Here is a 20148-nt window from a genome sequence, read left to right as displayed (position 1 = left end):
TGCGCGGTTGCTTTTCTAAATTGAGAGATGAGTGACCGACTGCACACCCACTTCCTGGCGAGCTCGGGTTTGCAGAGCTGAGCTGGGGCCAGCAGGAGCACGCATGCTAGTAACCACCATCTGTACCACCCCCAAAGCCCCAGTGGGTTCTCTCTGATGTTTTCTGGAAGTCCTGGGGCACACAGACAGGTGAGCACACAGAAAAGACTCGGGTGGGCCACGTGCACAAACCTCTCCCCCGCCTTTTTTTTGTATTCTAACACCTCCGCGGCACCAGGTAATAAGGTGGTTGTTGCCAGTTAAACTATGGCAAGGGGCCTCCCTGTTTCCTGGGCTGCCTGCTGAAGAGCCACATCTGTGAATGACGGCTGCCACCTTTGCTGGGCACCTCCGCCCCACAGGCACTCCTGCTGGCAGCCAAGATGCCCAAATTCAGCTGTGTGTGCTCTGCGTACAGGGGGGATGTTTCTCCATCCAGGCCTCTGTAAGATAGAAGCTTTCCCAGTGGTGCTAAAGCCATTTACTTTGCTCTAAAGTCTTAAGGTGTTTTTAAAGTGAGACCACCATTTCTGTTTTTATCAATTGGCCCTATTCACCTGCAACCTTCCCACCCTCCTCCCTGCCCATCTGCCCATCCTCTGCTCCTGCCCAGACTTTAGAATGTGAACCACCAAGGACACCAAGTCTATCCAATCCTTGAAATCACTCTTCCCTTTCCATTTCTGGCAGAGATCGTGAGGCCTGCTACTCCCTTCCCTAGAAGGAAGATTCTCCCAGGAGGCTCCACCGTCCCTCCTACAAACAGACCGCTCGCAGGCTAGATACGCCTGAACCCCAGTGGCACAAAGCCTGGGCCACATGCTGCAGGTTCGGGAGAAGAACCGTCTCAGGATGGCTGGGCAAGCAGAGAAGGCGCCTGCCCATGGTTTGGGTTGCCCCTTCTTGGCACCCGTCAGCACATCCTCTCCAGAATCAAAGATAATTACACTCTGAATCCAATGCCAGCGAGAATGGGTGGTCAGTGGTCCCTGGCTTCCGGCAGTTTATAATCCAATTCTTTAAGATGAGCAAACACGTGGTTTAAAAGAGATACTTTAGTTTGAAATTTTGTTGGAGAGCAACAGTGATTTATAATGGCTGTTTGCTGCTGCCTCTCACTGGGACTGGCGAAGGCGACCCGGACCGATAGTGGAAGTGATGGGCTGAGAAGGCCACACCCATCAGCAGCTGGGAGTGGTGTCCTCCCCCCATCCTCCCCGCCCGAGGAAAGTGGGTCACTCACCCACCTGGAAAATCTAGGTAGACTTGTGTGGTCTGATAAAGTCCAGGAAATTCATATCCATTCATATAACACTCATTTTTGTCATAAGGAGAGAAAATCAACAGCGACGGAATTCTGGAAACTTCACAGGCTGGGATACCAAGTAATGGTCTCAAAGACACAGAACTAGTAAATGGAAGCCCTAAGATGGAAACCAAAACCTGACTCCACATGCTGTGTGCTTCCAACAACTTGGTACCCCAATCTAGAACCTCATACAATTAGCCTCCCAAATACTTACTAGCTAAATAGATTTTCTTAAATCCAGTGATATTAATATCATATCAACAAGAGCCCAACCAAGAGATAAGCCCACCGATAGAGAACAGAAGGTTACTATCAACACGGACCAAGCCACACTTGGAAGAGCCACAGTAAAGTCCAGCCCGTGGCAAGGAGACATGTGCTAACCAAGTTCCAGGGGCCATGACACAAATATAAACAATAAGGGCACACGACACACTTCGAGGCACCCCTCTGGAGAGACCAAGATAAGATGCAAGAGGCAGGTAAGACTCCCGGTGCTCCACGCCCTGCCTCAGGCGTCTGGAACTCAAACCTGGGCTTCGTTTACAGAAACGGAAACTAGACGGCCATCTCTCTGCGGCCCCCCAAAGAGCTGATGTGATGGCTTGAGGAGGGCTAAGCTGGTACAGTCACTAGGGGGGGGGGGGGGGGGTGCGAGGTGGGGGATAGGCTCCCACAGCAAAGGAACCTGAGCTTAGATCTCAGTGCCACTGCTCTGTGCCTTTCATCTGGTAACTACGTAAGTCCCAAGTTTAGGCCACTGGTCGAAGTTAATTCCCTTGACTTTATCAGCTGACAGAGTGGCGAGAGAACCCCTTCCGGTGGAGCCTGGGTGTGCTGAAGCAGCACCCCTTTGAAGAGTGCTTCAGTGTCTCTCCATGGTGACAGACGAAGCCAGGCTTCTTTACAGGAACGCCTGGGCACTCCTAACTGGGTGGAACTCTCCCAGAAGTCTCTGGGGCAGGGCCACAACCAGCACCAGGACAGCTGTGACCCTGGTTGCAGGAAGGGCTAGGTAGAGAAACGGCAGCCACCAGATGAATGAAAGAACTATTTTAAAACAAAAAGCTATAAAACGAACCAGAGGGCAGACCCAAAAGTGCATCCAAAGCTCAATATAACTTCTCCTGGATCACTGTATTCTACATCATCGGTGATCATGGCTAATTATGGCTTAATGAATTCGTGGGCTTCTGGGAGTAAGGTCTTAATTTAGAGAAAGGAGTACTCTTAGCAAACGTTTATCTGGGCCAAGAGATTTCACACTACTTGTTAAATCGGAGTGTCCCACACGCAAACTGAAAATGTGGATTTTTGTCCTGTGGGGAGGTGTAAAAATAAGCCTAGAGGCTGTCCTCATACAGTTCCTTGCAAAAGAGCAGTTGAGAGAAGCTGCCAGTCTTGCCCAAAATAAAGCATCACCCTGTATCTTGGGGGGTGTATCAAAGGAAACTGGGAAAAACCTTCAAAAGTAGCGACAGTGTGAGACACAATCTTATAATAAGTGGGAAATGTATCAACAGACTCATGTGTTTTCTTTGTATTTGGTTTAATTTTGTTTTCTTCTGCTTCCTTAATTTACAGAGAGAGAATAGTCACAACATTATTGCACATTATACTTTGAACATTCAAGTACCTAATTTTCCACTGGAGTCAGAAACCAAGACAGGGAAGAAGAATGAACTGGTGGTTCCCAATCACTTGCTGTGCTGAGAGCTTCAGACCAGGCCCTCTTCATAGACATACTTTTACAGAACAAGAAAAATAGCGTTGGACAGAGAGGACTATATAGTATGAAGGTCACAGAGAAAAACTGAGGAATTCTTATTTCTGACAACAACAGAGATATATATCAGGACAAGCAGGGTTCCCATGAGGTCTGGGGAAAGGGTAGAAATGAGACCCACACACCACCCATCTTCTCATCCAACCTACCCCAAGGCAGGCAAACTCTGCCTTCAGGTGCCCCCAGCACCTGCTTCTCCCACCTCCCTCCAAGGCCAGGTTTAGAATCTAGGGCTCTCAGGGTTCCTTGCCAAAAAGCAGTGGTAAGGGAAGAAGGCTCCTGGCTACAGCCTGCACCCCTCCACTTCTCATCTCTGGCTGTGCCCCACAACAGCCAGCAGACAGTCTTCCTTGGGTCTCTCACGCTCCTACATGTTGTGCTGACTATGCCATGATTGCAAGGCCCTGACCCCTCTTTTCCATGGGACACAACATGGGTTATTTATGAAGCTGGTAACCTTGAGAGATGAGGTAATGCCTCCCCCTGAGCGGAAAAGCGGGCTTATTTACTGCCTGCTATAAAAGCCGTGGATTCCCCAAGCTCGGAGTTCCTTAGCTGTGAACGGAAAGCCGCTGAGAACACTGCATCTACCCAGATTCATCAAGGAACGTGGGGGCCAGTAGAATCGATGCTCATGCTGCTTGCTGTGCTGGAGTCTCTGACCCAGGAATCTCATGACTTCTGTAAATCAGACCAAATGCAACCCCAGATCTGATACACAGTGCAGGATTCCAGGCACACACTGCCAAGGTTCAAACTCCACACTCAGTGCTCACAACGAGTGGCATTTAGTCAACCACTGGCTTAATGCAGATGGCCCTCTGATGTCCTGGTCAACCCTTTATAGAACAGATTTTGTTTGCGTAGAGATCCACACAGGCCCTGGAATTGGACTAAGACCCTTGGAGCAGAGAATTCCAGGGTCCTAGGTACCAGGGTATGGTTGGAAGGGGTACAGCGAGAGCTCTGGATAGACACATCCCGTCGGTCCTGCTGACCACTCATCCTGTGCACAGGGGTGTGGCTAGAGGAGAGCCAGGGTCCTCGGAAGCAAGGCCCTCTTGTTCAGGTCTAAACTTGGCCCTGTGCTTCGGAAAGGCAGTGTCCTCAAAGGAGAAAGGGGCACAGCAGACCAGAAACCAAAGTAAGTAGCTGAGTGAACCCCATTCTACCTCCAAATGTCTGGATGGCCTGAACCTCACTGGGCCTCAGTTTCCCCTTCTGAGAAATGAAGTGATTAGAGGTTAAATAAGATGATCTCTAAAATACAACTGAAATCTAAGCTCCTGTGATTCTACAAATCAGGGCTCCAGGAGGGGGACTCCCAGCAAAATAAACAATGAATAGAACAACCTGAGTCACAAATCCCGAAAACTACTGGGCTAGGCGGTGTGTGTGTGTGTGTGTGTGTGTGTGTGTGTGTGTGTCACTTGTGCAGAAGAATATAAAGCGGGAAACACAGGATTTCTCAGGAACGAGACCAGGGCAGGGCCAGAGAGCCTGCAGCGTGGAGCTGGGGAGTGACACACACGCGTCTCACCTACACTTTATAAGTGAAAATGCATTTCCTGATTGAGCATAGGAAGGAGGCCCTCTGGGAAATTCTCTCTCATCTCACACATTTCCTGAGGGCACGCAATTAGTGGATCGCCTCAGCAGAAGTGCGAAGGTGCTTTCACACCGTCTCAGCTCCAGAGGCCCCTGGGGAAGGCTGCAGAAGGGTTGAGAGGACCTCATCTCCTCTCTGTCCCCATCCTCTTCCAGTTCTGAGCTCAGCTAACAGGGCCTTTCCACCTAGAAACCTATACTATGTCAGGTGGCTGCTGCTGAGGGCGGTATAAACCGAAAGATTCAGAACTGACTGATCTGAGTGCTCATTTTCATATGGATGGAAAAGTCCCTTGTGGGGTGCAGCCCAGAAATAGTAATGTTAGAGGCAGAAATAGAATATTGGGGACTAGCTATCAGTTATAAGAAATAAAATAAGAAATATTAATCATGCCCTGTTAAGCCTGAATGTTCTGTTCTGATTTAAGAAAGCACGGTGTCACCCGGCTGGGAGTTGCATGCGGGACCTGGGGGCTCACCTGGAAATTCAGCCCCCCGCCCCCCCACACACACCAGGGAGCTGCCTATTATCATGCAAAGGTTAACAACCTTGTTATAGAAACCAGAGGTGCCAGCCCTTTGCAAACCCCCAGCCCACACTGCCTGTAAACTGTAACCATCACACCCATTTTGCATAACCATTCCTATTCCTTTTGCCCACTTCCCCATGTAATCTTTGTCCTTCTACCCAATATAAGCAGCTGACTTATGGGGGAGTAGAGGGGGGGCGGAGGAGAGCAGATTTTTGTGGATGACCTGCTGCTCTCCTACCCTGCCAGCATTATTGGAATAAATGCTCATATATGATTCAACCCTGTCTCTGCTGATTGGCTCAAAGAGTGACAGGAAGCCCAGACCCATTGGTTGTCTGGTTTCAGTATCATGAAAGAGGTGTAATTTTTTCTTTAATTTGGTCAGTGATGAAATTCTTATTCCCCTTTCCCACCATGTCCTGTCATAGGAAACAATGGCACCCAGGGTGTCCCATCCCACTTCTGGTGACCCAGGTTCCTAGTCACTCAGCAGTCACCTCCACTTCTGTCCAGCTGCCCCAGAAGGACAACGATACAAGAAGCATAAACAGGACACAAACACAGGTGTGTGTTCATGAGGCCCAGCCCTGTGCTTATTCCAAACACAGGGTCACCTACACAATGTGATGTGAGGAAAGGGTCCAAAAATCTCCCCTTACCACACACCCAAAACACCAACTCCCCAGGCCTGGTTTAGGGCAGGAGACTGTGCGGTGTCCTTGGAGCAAGGGAGGCCTTGGCAGGGAGCGGGGAAAGGGGGAAGAAGTCAGAGGGAACGCAGGCCCACATCCCTGTGGCATCAAGAGCAGCTCTGCTTCCATTTCCTGACCTCTTGAGTCCAAACACATCGAAAGCTGCTGGACTTAGAAACGACAACCCTAGGAGCTCCCTGGCAAGATCATCTGTGGGAAGATGGCAGACCAATCAGTTGTCAGCTGTTACCACCGTAAAGGGTTTGTCTATCAGGAAAGGTAAGTCTTGGGGGAGAAGAAATGCCAGGAGAGCACACAGGGCCTGGGTGGGGGAAGTCACAGTGAAGGCTCCTGAGGGTCCCGAGTCAGAGCAGAGACCACGGACATGAGGCTGGTTTTCCCAGGGGAGGCCCACGCAGGCTGAATGGCTGGGGAAAGGCTCCACACAGTAAGGAAGACAGAAGGAAACCCATCGCTGACTCACAGAGGATAACATGAGACACACAGACTCCATGCTCAAATACGCCATAAGTTCCCATACCTCCTGTTAGACAATATTTAATATCATATAAACATAGGTACGGCCGTTATTTAAAAAGATAAGAACAATTGGCAAAACTCAGGTTGCTGTTCCTCAGATGGTAGCTCTTTACCAAATCTGATAGGAATAAGGATTCTGTAGAAATATGTTCACTGATTTAAAAATATGGCCATTATATTTTGTTAAATGGAAAATTTTCTTTTCTTTTTTTTTAAAAAATATATTTTATTGAGTTTTTACAGAGAGGAAAGGAGAGAGATAGAGAGCCAGAAACATCGATGAGAGAGAAACATCGACCAGCTGCCTCCTGCACACTCCCCACTGGGGATGTGCCCGCAACCAAGGTACATGCCCCTGACCGGAATCGAACCTGGGACCTCTCAGTCCGCAGGCCGACGCTCTATCCACTGAGCCAAACCGGTTTCGGCGGAAAATTTTCTTAACAAAAGAGTGCGTACAATAGAAATACATCCATGTATAAAATATTCCAAATTTATAAAATATTCCAAAACGTAAATATGTGTTTGGGTAAAAAGGCTGCAATAAAACAATTTGCTACATTTTCTTATTTTTTCTACCATGGCCACGTGTGGTTTTGTTGTGTTACGGTCAGCCTGGAGAGGGAAGGAGAGATGACTCTTTATCACAAAAACCCACTGCTCTGCTCGCAGCACAGCTCGCGCTGTGCCTCTGCTGCCCCCGTGTGGCTGTTAGAAGATATAACATGCGAAGCCCCCAGACAAACGCCAAGGTTATCTTATATAGATTCCTCATCCTCTGTCACAGGTTCATGGCCTGGACTTGTCCCCCTCAGGAATACCAGGCTTCCATGACAGGAAGTGCTAGGACAGGACGGGTGTGTGAATTCCTACCTGCTCCTGACGCTAAAGAGTTGGGTACAGACCCTGGTAGGGGGATCAGGTTCCAGAGAACCACTCCAGCAGAAGTGAGGTGGAGATAAGAAAGGATGAAACCTCAGAGGACTAATGGCCAATGGTGACCGTGAAACGAAAGTGGTATTGGAGCATCTCCTTTGCCTCAGGGGGTCAAGGTGAGCCACACGGAGCCAGTGATGGTTAGTTACTTGTGCTGTCTGTCTACAGAGCACTTGAGGCCACTGCCCTGCCCTGCCATATGAGTGTGCATTCCCAGAAATACAGAGGGAAGTTCAGTGGGTTCACAATGTCCATTATTCCCCCTCCTGGTAATTAACTTATGATTAATCAGCCTGCTGTTTGAACAACAAACCATGATTTGATGCTATTATCAAATGACAGGCACGTAGATTTAACCTGATCCTTTAGCATTTGCAAAATTGTTAGAAGGCATTAATGCTAAGCCTTAAAATGATTAACATTTTGATTACCTAAAAGTCAATTTTTCTCTGCTTGAATTGTCAGATCTATAACAACAAAGATCAACAGGATTCCCTAATGAATCCCCTTACTCTCAAAGCATAGGTACACACAATGTACACACACAAACACCCTAACTGCCCATTTCTTAAACCTAGACTTCAGCCCCTTTTCGTGCATATGACCCAGGGCCAAAGCTCAGTGTGGTCCTCCTACGTCAGTGTCAGATTGTCTGCATTCAAATGCAGCTCCAGCATTTACTGGGTGACCACGGGCAAATCACCTTGCTCCGTGGTTGGCAATAGGGTTCAATAAATTTCAGATTCAGCTAGACCAGTGGTTGGCAAACTGGCCCCTTGAGTGTGGCTCTTCCACAAAATACCACGTGCAGGCATGCACGTACAGTGCGACTGAAACTTTGTGGCCCATGCACAGAAGTCGGTATTTTGTGGAAGAGCCACACTGAAGGGGCCAAAGAGCCGCATGTGGATCGCAAGCCGCAGTTTGCCGACCATTGACCTAGCCTTTCTGAGTTACCTCTTCGGTATCATGACAGTAATAGGACCACCTATGGGGCTGTTAGAAGGTTAAATGAGTTAATATCTATAAAGTGCTGAAAGTAGTTCCTGGCACAGGGAGTCCTAGAGAAACTCATTAACTCATTCTGTCCTTTAGTTATATTTCAAAATGGGCTTGAAATGTAATTAAACTCATTCTGTCCTTTAGTTATATTTCAAAATGGGCTTGAAATGTAATTAACTCAGTAATTAATTTTTAAAACAGTAGTTAAAAAACAAATTTGATTTTCTTCCTCCCCCCACTAATAAAGATCATTTATTACTAAATTTGGGTGACAATGAAATGGCCAGTGCCTCCTTGTCCACCTCTAAAGTTTGATGACCTTTTCAGAAGAATCAAGCTTATTACTATTCTCCTCCAAGCCTCTCCTTAACCCCTTAATCATAGCCCTTGTCAGAATCAGTGTCTTCATCAGTCCCACGTGTTTTAGAAAAGGGAAAGAACATGTGCAGGGGTGTGTGCACATGTGTGCATGTGTATTTGGTATGATCCCATGTATGTGCACACATATCTGTGTTAATGCATGTTACTTGTGCATGTGCATGTGTGTCTCTCTGTGATTGCATATATGTGTACACATGTGCATTTCATGTATACATCTGACTCTATGTGTGGTAGAGTGCCCCGTCCTGAGCATCCTGATACAACGACACTTTCAATGTGATCTCCTCCACTATCCTTCCAGCCCTGGTCCTGGATCTGCCCCCTTCTTCCCACTTTCCATTAGGCAGCTCAACCAGCTCCTCACTCCAGCAACACTTACCTGTTGGTGTTTTCCAGGACCTCGACCTTCTTCCGAAGCTCCAAATTCTCCGTTGAACAAGACTCCACCCTGAACAGGGAGCAGAAAGAAGCAAATTCATTTGATGAGTAGAGCAATGCTGAGCCAGGGGCTCAGGTGGAAGCAGAGCATCAGCTACCCCAGGAGGGTGAGGGAACGAGCCTGGACAACCTGAATTGGGAAGAAGGGTGAGAAGACAGAAGAAAAAAAAATAGAAAGAGTTTAGTAACAAGTGCCTCAATAATAAAAAATGAACTGGATGGTACAAAACGTGAACTTCTCTTTGGTATTCCAACCTTGTTTTCTCTCACGTCTTCCCTAAAGTTCTCAATGCCCATCACACTTCTCTCTCTGGACTACGGGGTCTGGGTGCTGGCAGCTGTACTCCTGGCCAGAAGGACTCATCGGAAGCCAAGAGGCTTAGGGCAGGGCCAAAGGGGAGGAGAGGAACCCAGGACCTCAAGAGAAGGAATCCAGGTGCTGGAGCATGCGTGCCCCAAAGAGACAAAAAAGAGATTTTCATAGAAACTTCTTGCCTCTGGATGCCTACAGAAATAAGGGGACAGAATGGGACTACTTAAGGAAAACTAACTTTCAGTAGAAACCTCAAGAACCAGCCAGGATTCACTGGCCACTCCTTCCCCCAGGTACAGATGAAGATTCGTTTCTGTGTCCGGGGCCTCATTCCCTTCTAAAAGTGAAGTTAGCTTGAAGTTAACTATTTTCTAGGGCCAGCGCAGAATTGTATTTAATCATATTTTCTAACAGCCCTTCTGAAATCCCAGGCTTTTCAGAAGGGCAAAGGCTGCCTTCGAGTGTTGTTGTGAAAATCCTCTTGCCTGTCACCTGACTTGCAGTGGGCAGGAAATAGGAAGGCCAACCTGACATTCCATCTCCTGCTCTCCCTGGGGCGTGGCTCTGATGAATCAGCTCCGCTCCCTTTGGCTGTTGCAAGGGGCGTGACTGTGAATATCTGTACACGTTTAAAAGGAAGCTTTCAGGGACTTGAAGATCTTTGGTTGGAAACTAATGTGGTCCAAATGCCCCTAAGATCCTGTGCCTGGACGAACCTTGAGAATATCATGCTAAGTGAAATAAGTCCGACAGAACAAGTAAAGAACCATGCGACTTCACTCCTATGTGGGATATAAAACTGAAAACAACAAATGAGCACAAGAAAAACAAACAAACAAAAGCCCACAGACACAGCCAACAGTATGGTGGTTCCCAGAGGGAAGGGAGTGGGGGTTCGTAAAGGGGAGAGTGCTTTAAACACATAGTGATGGAAGAAGATTGGACTTCGGGTGGTGGGCACACAATGCAATATACAGATATGTATTATTGAATTGTATACTTGAAACATAATCTTATTAACCAATGTCACCCCAATAAATTTAGTTTTTAAAAAAGATTGAGTGTACTTTTGCTTCTTGCCATTATATAAGCTTTGCCTTTGAAAACCACTAGGTGTCAGGCGAAACCCAGCTGATGAAGCAAGGAGTTCACACTGGCAGCTGGGCGGGACTTCAGCTCTGCACACACACACACCCACACACACACACACACACACATACACACGCCTCCGTGCATACTGCCCAACAGACGCAACAGTCTGGCAGGGACCTACTTTTTCTCCAGGCTGTCCATGTACTCCTTCTTCTTTCTCCTACTCTCCTGCGCAGAAATCTGAGGTATAAGGGGGAAAGGATTAAGCTCCCATTATATCAGAAGCCAGTCGTGTCAAAGGAAGAGAGGAGGCTGGTAGCACAGAACTCACAAAAGCCCTGCTCACTTTTGTGGCCACTCCTCGTTCCTCTGACACAGAACAATGGTCTGCAGAATTTTTTTAATAAAGAAAACCCCACAATCTTTAAAAAAAGATTAAGTAAGCACCCATAAGTATTTATATTTATTTATAAATTATAGACAGACTGGGTGAAATAGGTGAACTAACTGACCAGTAGAGATGGGTAGTTACAGACAGTCATGGGGATATACTATCAGTAACAGTGTAACAGCTATGTATGGTGCCAGGTGGGTACTGGAAATACTGGGGGAAACACTTTGTAAAGTGTATGATTGTCTAACCAGTATACTATACACCTGAAATACAAAATATTATGGCATATAAACTGTAATTGAAAAATAAAATTTTTATTATAAATAAATAAATTACAGACAGGCCTGCTAGAGGGAAATATTGTGTACATCATAAAACAGACATTTCAAAGGCTGATCTTTTTTCAATGATTTACATTAATGTTCTAACGATTTCCTCCCACCCCTGAATGAGTCATCTTGGGCACCAAGCACGTGCACGCCCGAATGGGGAGCCCAGTGACCCAGAGGATGGAGGGCGGGGCTGGAGGAAGACAGGGGCAGGAGGTGACCACGCTCCCGCTGCTCCTGGCCCGGGGAAGGGAAGGCTGAGCCCCCGCCCCATGATGGGAGGGCTGGCGACGGGAGGGAGGGAAGGCACGTGGGCTCGATTCTGCTCCTGGTCTTGGCTCACGGAAGGACCTACGTCTGCAGGGCTCACCTTGTTCTTGATTTTCCTCCGGATTTTCTTCAGGGCCTTCTCCTCTGATTTAGTCAGGGGCAGCTTGGTGGGGATGGGGTAGCCCTCAGCGACCAGTGTCCTCTTCTCCTCCTCTGTCAGGACCAGTGGGCCTGAGCCCTGCAGTTTCTGTGCAAACCCAGGAGCAGAAGGGGGTCAGAAAGGGACAGCTGGGCGCGCTGAGGCCGGCCCTCTAGAGGGGGGCTGGTATACCATCCTCTCAAACAGCCGAGAGAAAAGGCTGCCCCATCTGCTCTTGGTGAGGAACAGGTACTTTGAAGTCGTAGCAGAAATGGAGAAAGCCAGGCCTGCGTGGCTCAGGGGTTGAGCATCGGCCTGTGAACCAGGAGGCCACGGTTCAATTCCCGGCCAGAGAACTTACTGGGACTAAATGCAAATTTTCAAAATTATGTTGATAGGCAATTCTTACAGAATTTTTAATTATCCGATTCCATTCAAATTTCTTTATTTGATATTATAATTTCAATGAACTGGTGATAATGTTTAAGAATTAATGGAAAACAATTAATTCCTCAGTACAATAAGAAGTTAATGATCTATCTACCCCTATTTTTAATTTGGAAAACGGTGCCCTTGTACATATTAAGGATGAATGGTGCCATGACTTCTAACTTGTTTCTGGGTTTAAAGGCGTACCACAGGGAAAAAAAGGTTAAACTATGTTTTTAAGCTTTAGACACCAAAGCATTTAATCCATGGGAGATGTTTACGTTCACCAAAGATTGCTTATTTAAAAAACAAGGGCATTTCCTACTGCAGGTCTTAAGGATCACCTACATGGATATAAACATGTGTGAGATGGTTCGGAGGAGAAAAACAATGCACTTGTATTCCTCATGCCATAGCCATGTAAAATAAACGTAGGAACAAAATGGGAGGCGTGCACAGGAAGAGAACTGTGTCACCAGGTGAGGTGACGAGTCATTCCTAAAAACATCTATAAAATTATCACCTGCTTTAGACCTAAAACTTCCTCACCAGAGTAATAATCACGTGGCCTCGAATGGCAGCCGCTCTGGGTGAAGGGCCAGGTGACAGAACGCTAAGAGCTCGTGTCCCAAGACGGGCGAAGACTTACATGAGGCGCCGTGAGAAGCGGGGAACTGGAGAGGGCCGAGGGGGCCCGCGGCACCGCTCTGGCTGGGCTGTGGGTCTGAGGCAGGCCGAAGGGGTGCAGGCGCGGGTTGGGGCTCAGGCTGCCCTCTGAGTCACTGCTGTGGCTGCTGGGAGGGGTGGGCGGCAGGTGCAGGTGGTCCACGGAAGCTGAGGAACAGGAAGCGGGTTCCACACATCAGACAGCAGCCAAGCAGGATTTTCGGCAGCTAAACAACCTGCACATCCACACAGCGGGACGTGGGGCGACTGAACAAAGCAATGAGGATCTGCACGAGTTGATGCAGAAAGATCTCCAAGATGGATTGTTAAAGGGGACGGGGGGGGGGAGGGGGGGGAGGACCAAGGTGCAGAGAGTATATAAAGCAGCCCTCCTTTCATATGAAAAGGGAGAAAAGAGAATACAGAGTTATATTTGCTGTATCTGCATAAAGGAACGCTGGGAAATAGAGAAGAAACTAATCGAATGATGACCTCATGGCAGGGATGGGGAAAGTGCTGGCATAATTTTTCGCTGTATTAATTTTGTATCATTTCTATAGTTGGATTTGTAAACCTTATAAATGTATTATAATCTTTAAAAAAAAACAAAACAAACAAAAACAAAACCCTGGGAGCCCATGAGGGTGTGAGGAAAGCTCATTTGTCTCTGGAGGAATGTGCACAGTAGGCCCGCAGGTGAGATGCCAGGCACTCTTCATTGGAAAGTACTAAATCCATCTGTGGACAGATAGGTAGGCACTGGAAAACAAACGGGGGCGGAGGGACTTTCTCCTGCAAAGTCCCCCGTCTTTGAGTCCATCCTTTGCCCGTCTTCAAGGAGGCACATGCACCCTCCCGGGGCCCGGGAGCCTGGGTCAGTATCACTTGCGCAGCGGATGGACGGGCTTGGGGAAGAGAGAATCCACTCTCAGTTCAACCTGACAGGCGAGCTCGGGGGTCTCCCTCCTTTGTCTGGATGGTGGGCCTTCCCGCGGTGCTGAAATACCTTGAGAGCCAGCCGCGGTTACGGAGCCAAGGGACGCACCTCGGTCAACCTGTCACCTCACACCCGTCCTGGGGCCACCACAGTCCCTAGCACTGGGGCTTGAACCCCGCACGGTGCCTCACACACACTGAGGCAGGCTTGGCCAGAGGACTGCCAGGGGTTGTAAACAACAAGGGGACGTGCAATAAACCTGGCAGCTCGGGGACCACATGGCAGGCCTGCCCAGCCCAGTGGCCAAAAGTAACCGCACAGGATGGTCTGATGGTAAATTCCTGCCTGGGCGGGCCTGGTACGTCTTCACCTCCCAGGCCTCCAGCTTCCTTAGCAAAGGTCAATCTTTATCTTAAGGGAGCTCTGCCCACTGTTCTTATGCAGCTCGGATAACATATCTTTGAAATGTCAGCCTAATCTCCTTTGCTTACGCCTTGAGGGCACAACCCCCCACACCCGAGCCAAGACCACAGAACCCTCAGGGCTATCCTGTTCCCCACAGACGTTAGTTATTAACCATCCTGTACCCGCCAACGTGAGTTCCTCTGCTTTGCCTGTGATCAAACCCCAGAGATTCCCCCACTTTGCTTTTTCCCACTGCCTTATTCTACCAGCAGCGGATTTCATGTAACCCTCCTCCCGTCTCCTCCTTGGATTCTAATGTATAAAATAAGGTGCAGTTCTCTGGAGCATTTTCTCAATCTGTTGAGATTTCCTTCCTGGCAATTGTTGTCAGTTTGGCTCAAAAAAAAAAAAAAAAACCCTTACAAAAATCCTTTACAGTTTGGACATTTCTTACATCAACAGGGCCACGGGAAGGCCTGAGCCTTCTCCTCCTCAGACAGAGAAGGTCTGATGCACTGTGGGTGGAAAGGGCCTAAGAAAACGGCCCCAGCCAGAGCTGCCTTTGGGGTGACAAGCAGCAGCCAGGCGGCTCACTCTCCCACTGAAATGCCTGAATGTCTGAGGGGGAGGCGATAAGCCAGGGCCCACTCAGCCACCCCTTTAGGCCACAGGGTCCCATCTCCATTCCTCGCCCACATTTTTTTCCTCTCTCATTCTCTCTCTCATTCTAACCCTTCTTTTCTCTTTTTCTAACACGCTACTTTTTGCTAGATGCTTCCCCTTTTCTCTGCCAAGGAGCTCCCTGGGCTTTTTAGTGTCTATAGCAGGGGTGGGCAAACTTTTTGACTCGAGGGCCACAATGGGTTCCTAAACTGGACCTGAGGGCCGGAACAAAAGCATGGATGGAGTGTTTGTGTGAACTAATATAAATTCAAAGTAACCATCATTACATAAAAGGGTACGGTCTTTTTTTTTTTTAGTTTGCCCATGGCTGGTCTATAGGCTTAGAGCTAAAGAATATTCTAGAATAGTGATGGCAAACCTATGACACCCGTGTCAGAGGTGACACGCGAACTCATTTTTTTGGTTGATTTTTCTTCGTTAAATAGCATTTAAATGTATAAAATAAATATCAAAAATATAAGTCTTTGTTTTACTATGGCTGCAAATATCAAAAAATTTCTATATGTGACACGGCACCAGAGTTAAGTTAGGGTTTTTCAAAACGCTGACACGCCAAGCTCAAAAGGTTCGCCATCACTGTTCTAGAACAAGCCTATATACCTCTGTTGCCAACTCCTCTGCCAAAAGTTCCAGGCAGCTAAGGAGGGTAGGTATGCACCTTAACTATGTGCTCACCTAGAAACGAGTCCTGAGTGTGTTGCCAGGGTTTCCCCAACGCCTTGAAAACCTATGGCACTCGATGGTGTTAAATGAACTCAACAAGGAGGCCATTATTCCGAGGGGCCTCCAGTGCTGTGGCGGCCTCCGGCCTCCGTAAGCAACCCAGAGCCAAGCCTTCAAATCCTTCAAGGTTACCAAGCTGAAACCTAAGGACACCCACCACAAACAGCCAACGAGGCTTTCCGCTCCAGCCTGCAGGAACTTGCTCCCTTTGCTCTGCCCCTTCCTTGTGCGTCTCTCCCCACCTCGTTGGTGGAGCACTTCTAACTGCTTCCAGGGTGGTGCTGCCGGTTCCGATCAACTTTACTCAAAATAAACTCAAAATGTATAATATGCCTCAGTTTACTTTTCAATAATGCTTCTAAACAAGCGCTGTAAAGTGCTTGTAAACAAACAAACAACAACGACAAAAACCAGAGCAGACCTGGGGCTGTGTATGACATTCTGGGGGACTAGCCAGGAGTTCCTACCCGTAACTGTCCCTTTTACTTGGCACAGCCCAAATTATTCTAATACTTTTCTCCTTTCTAAACAGAGAGTGCCCCACAAACAAAACAAGACAGGAAAAGTGAAGCAAATTTGAATTCCCTCTTTCCTCCCCATGAAGAGTTACTAGTAGACTTGGCCACAGGTGCCTTAGTATCCGATTTCTAAATACCATTTGAAATGCAGCTCCTAGGTACTAAAGGGGCTGGGGCATCAGCGGCTCTGCCTAGAAGCTCAGAGGCCGTCAAGGATATTGGATTTCCTGATCTGTTTGTCAGGCGAACGAGGAAGGGCTGCTATTTACTCTCAAGACACCTCTCCTCCAGTGACCCGGATTCCGAGGCCACCCTGGGACGCGCTAGTAGTTACCACACTTTCTGAAGCAGACTGCAACAGAAATGAAAACAGCAACATGTATCTGATAATAAAAACCGGAATCATAAAAATGAAGAAAACTACAGCCGTATCTAAAGCTGAAAGGCACAAATGTATATCACCAGGTGCAAGGAAATACTGTCTCAATATGGACTCTAGTCAACACTATTACGCTTTAAAATCTAATCTTTTTTTAAATTGATAATAAAGGCAAACACATTATTACCCTGATTAAATGGTCGCAATCAAATCCTAACTGAGTTTCTCGTGGAATGAGGGAGGACTGTGTGTCCATGAGAACTGCTCTGCTTCTTGGTCTCTGAGGGTCACCACTCCCCACGGGAGCAGGCTGTGTGCACAGCGTCCCACCAGGACGGCAGGAGGCCCCCGGGCTCTTGTTCCTCTCCATCTGAGTCACAGCAGGCTAAAGAGGTTTGGAAAAGTCACCCTAGCTAGGAGTCCAAGTGCCGTAAAAGATTTAGGGGGAAATGAAGCCTGTACATATATGAAAAAATAAAATGCCGCTTTCAAAATGTGTAATTAGAATCAAGGTTTTTAAGAACAGAGCTAGTTCGTGATGCAAGCTATGGCTTTGGGACCGACTGACCCCAGCACTTTCCCCACATTGCCTTTCTCTTCCGACCTGCACCAAACCGAAGGGGCCCGGGGGAGGAGACAGACCTTCTTTGGGAGAGAAGTTTAGGAACTGATCCACTTCGTGAGGCTCCAGCTTAATCTTAGGGATGACTGTCTGGCACGAGGAATCAACCTAAAGGAAGAATTTCAAACACAGTTTTTAAAAACCAGTAACAACCTCGATGAAACACCCAAGGGAGCTATTTGTCATCTGCGTCTTTGAGGGGCAGCCCCGCATCGCCGGAGCCGGCTGAGGCCCGGCTGAACACAGGTGACTTTGCCAGGGAGCTAGTTTAGCCTTAACCCCCCCTCTCACTGCCAAACCTGGCATTCCAGCAGATGAAACCCACAGAATCTTCAAATTAAAAGCCCAGGGCTCACTTACTAGTCCTTTTTCTACTGTTTTTATGGGAATAGAAATGCATCTTATCACAAAATAGTCAGAAATTTTTAACGAGCCACAGGCCTGCACCAGTTCATGCAGAGTAAGCACTGGGTGAACCACCCTCATTCATTCTCTCCAGGCTGCCTGATGACTGGCGATATCTACCCATGAACTATTCGGTAGGAAAAAGAGAAAAGGTATCTGGTTCATGCACAGGGAGCAAGGCCATGACCCTGACCTTTCTAGCTACTTAAAACCAACTGAACTGAAATCTATAGCCAGGAGCCCCATCCAGTGAAGAGACTCGGGTAGCTACTAAGCAGGGTATGATTCTGGTCTATTGGCAGACACTGGAAATACCCAGAGAGAAGGTGAAATTCTACCTGCTGTCGGCATGGAATTGAGCAAGGAAGAAATTCCCAATTTCCTATGTTTTCAATGGACAACACAATAAGAATTGGTAGGTGTGTGATCCAAGAATTGAGCCATTGCAACTCAGCATTGCAGTAGGAAAGTAAAATACAGCACAGGCACTAGCATTCCCAATTGCCATGGCTCTGTAAGCCATGACTCACCCCATCATCTTAACCATGACCTTTCCACTGCCTTAAAAATCAACACATGGAGGATTTCCTTTATTTACCATGGATATCCAGCTGTTGGTTTATTTTGTAATAGCAATCACAGAAAAAATAAATCATACTTGCTACCAATTTTTCTGGACAATGCCTTTAAAGGAAATTATATAATCAATGCTGACACCAAATCAATATATCCTGGATGCATACATACATACATAGTTAGCTATCCTTAGACATATACAGCCACTAGCTCCAAACAGATGAAATGCCTTATTAGAGAATGAGAAGCTAGGTCTTTTGATCTGGTTTGTTTATATGGAAAACAATTGAGTGTACCCCAGTATTCATTTCCAGAGGAGGTTCCTCCTTTTCAAACGGGGTGGAGATGGCTGTGATGGTCAGAGTGACAGAGGGAACAAGTCCTGGGGGTGACTCCTCCGTAATCGGCTCGGTCTTGATGGTGGTTGAAGGAAATTCGGTAGACAGGTACCATTTCTCATTCTCCACTTCATCTGTGGGAAAAAGACAAGCACACCTGTGAACTGGCTCCGGGCATCAGGCATAAGTAAAACAAAGGACCACTCATCTTTCTCCTCAAAAAAAAAAAAAAAAAAAAAAAAAAAAAAGGTTCCAACAAAGAATGATTGAGAGTAGAATAAAAGGGAATACAATGAGGGTGTGAGACATGGATAGAAGAACCAATGGCAAAGTAAGAATCCATACTTGCGTTCATGTGAGCGTCATTTGCTAAGGAAACTCTGGGAGGGTCCATGAAAAAGAAAGAACCTTGGCTTCCTGTACAGGCAGGAAGGAAGCTGGGAGGATGGGAAAGAGAATAGGAGGGAGAATTGCAATGTGTCATGTTTTATACAGTTTGGTTTTCAAACCAAGTTAATGTGTTATCTATTTAAAAATAAATAAATAAGCACATTTAAAAATAATAATAGAAAGAGACAAGTGGTTGGCCACCAGGGTCTCAGGAGAGAGGACTGCAGACAATGGTTAGGAGGTATCTCTAGCCTTCTCCCAATGGACAGTTATTTGTTTTCTTCTTTTTTCTTTTTTTTTTCTTCTCACTCTCAGTCTTTTGTTTTCCCACAACCCCACTTATGCTTTAAACCAGACTTAGATGTCCAGAACTTTACTAGCCCCCTGGGAAACCAGAGTTAGTCACCAATGCCTGGCCCTGGCCAAAACGGACTACATACGCATCCAGACAAAAGGGTTGGGTCTTGGCGAGTCTGGAGTCTTGGTTGGCTACTGGCTTTCATAATCATGACAAGGCCTGGAGGTAGCAACAAAGCAACACAAGAGAGCAGACAGAAGCTCCTCCAACCACTTAACCCACACTTTCCCGGGACCCACACAGCACCGTGTTTCAGACATACCACCTCAGCGCAGCCCTGGAAGAGCAGGAAGGAGAGCAGGAAAGGAAAGACCAGGAGATTGCAAACAGGCGCAGAACAAGAAAAAACAAGTGAGGGATTCTCCAGAATCAGCATTCCTTACCTAATCCCAGTTTTACTAAAATGAGGAGAAAATCAACAGAGATATGCTCCCAGGCTTCACGAAGATATTTAAACACTCACACAACATGCTTGGTGAGTCATGGGTGTTCAGGGAAGCAGTTATTCGCATTATGAAATGATTTCACACTCAAGAACTGGACTCAAGTGTTCTCATGAAAAAGCACAAGGAAATCACCCACGACTGCCAGGGGTGGGAAGCGCGGGCACCGAAGCTAAAAACTAAGGTTTCCAAATAATAAATGGTATTTCATAAGCAAAGGAAAATGATCTGCCCCCTAAAGCCAAATTATAACTGACTTAATTATCCCAGCCCCAGTTTGGTTCCTGAAGTAAAATGAAGACGGGCAAGAAGATGTTTTGCTTTCAGGGCTAGTTCTAGAATGCTGCTGAGTGTGGTGGGGTGATGGAGAGTTTCCATCTTTCTGGGGTGAGCGCCACATCCTGGCAGAGGGGGAGGGGAGGGGAGGGAACAAAGGGCCTTTGATGGCAGCCTGAGGAGGGAGACCACACTGTA

General features: G+C 47.3%; 1 protein-coding gene across 2 annotated transcripts in view; it reads right to left on the bottom strand.

Moving 5' to 3' along the window:
• Positions 1-20148, bottom strand: part of CREB3L2 (cAMP responsive element binding protein 3-like 2) — a 108364-nt gene that overhangs the window by 8534 nt on the left and 79682 nt on the right. For both annotated transcript variants that reach the window (XM_006759577.2, XM_015561239.1), the window contains exons 3-8: positions 18442-18617; positions 17185-17272; positions 12880-13064; positions 11763-11909; positions 10851-10909; positions 9206-9274 (exon numbers count right to left, since the gene is read on the bottom strand). In XM_006759577.2, the coding sequence (XP_006759640.1) occupies positions 9206-9274; positions 10851-10909; positions 11763-11909; positions 12880-13064; positions 17185-17272; positions 18442-18617 (724 nt within the window). The remainder of the gene's footprint in view (positions 1-9205; positions 9275-10850; positions 10910-11762; positions 11910-12879; positions 13065-17184; positions 17273-18441; positions 18618-20148) is intronic.

This window comes from Myotis davidii, unplaced genomic scaffold (assembly GCF_000327345.1).
Source record: "Myotis davidii unplaced genomic scaffold, ASM32734v1 scaffold1316, whole genome shotgun sequence".
Taxonomy (NCBI): Eukaryota; Metazoa; Chordata; class Mammalia; order Chiroptera; family Vespertilionidae; genus Myotis; species Myotis davidii.
The sequence above is the reverse complement of the archived record's forward strand: the minus strand, read 5'-3'. Positions and strand labels throughout refer to the sequence as shown.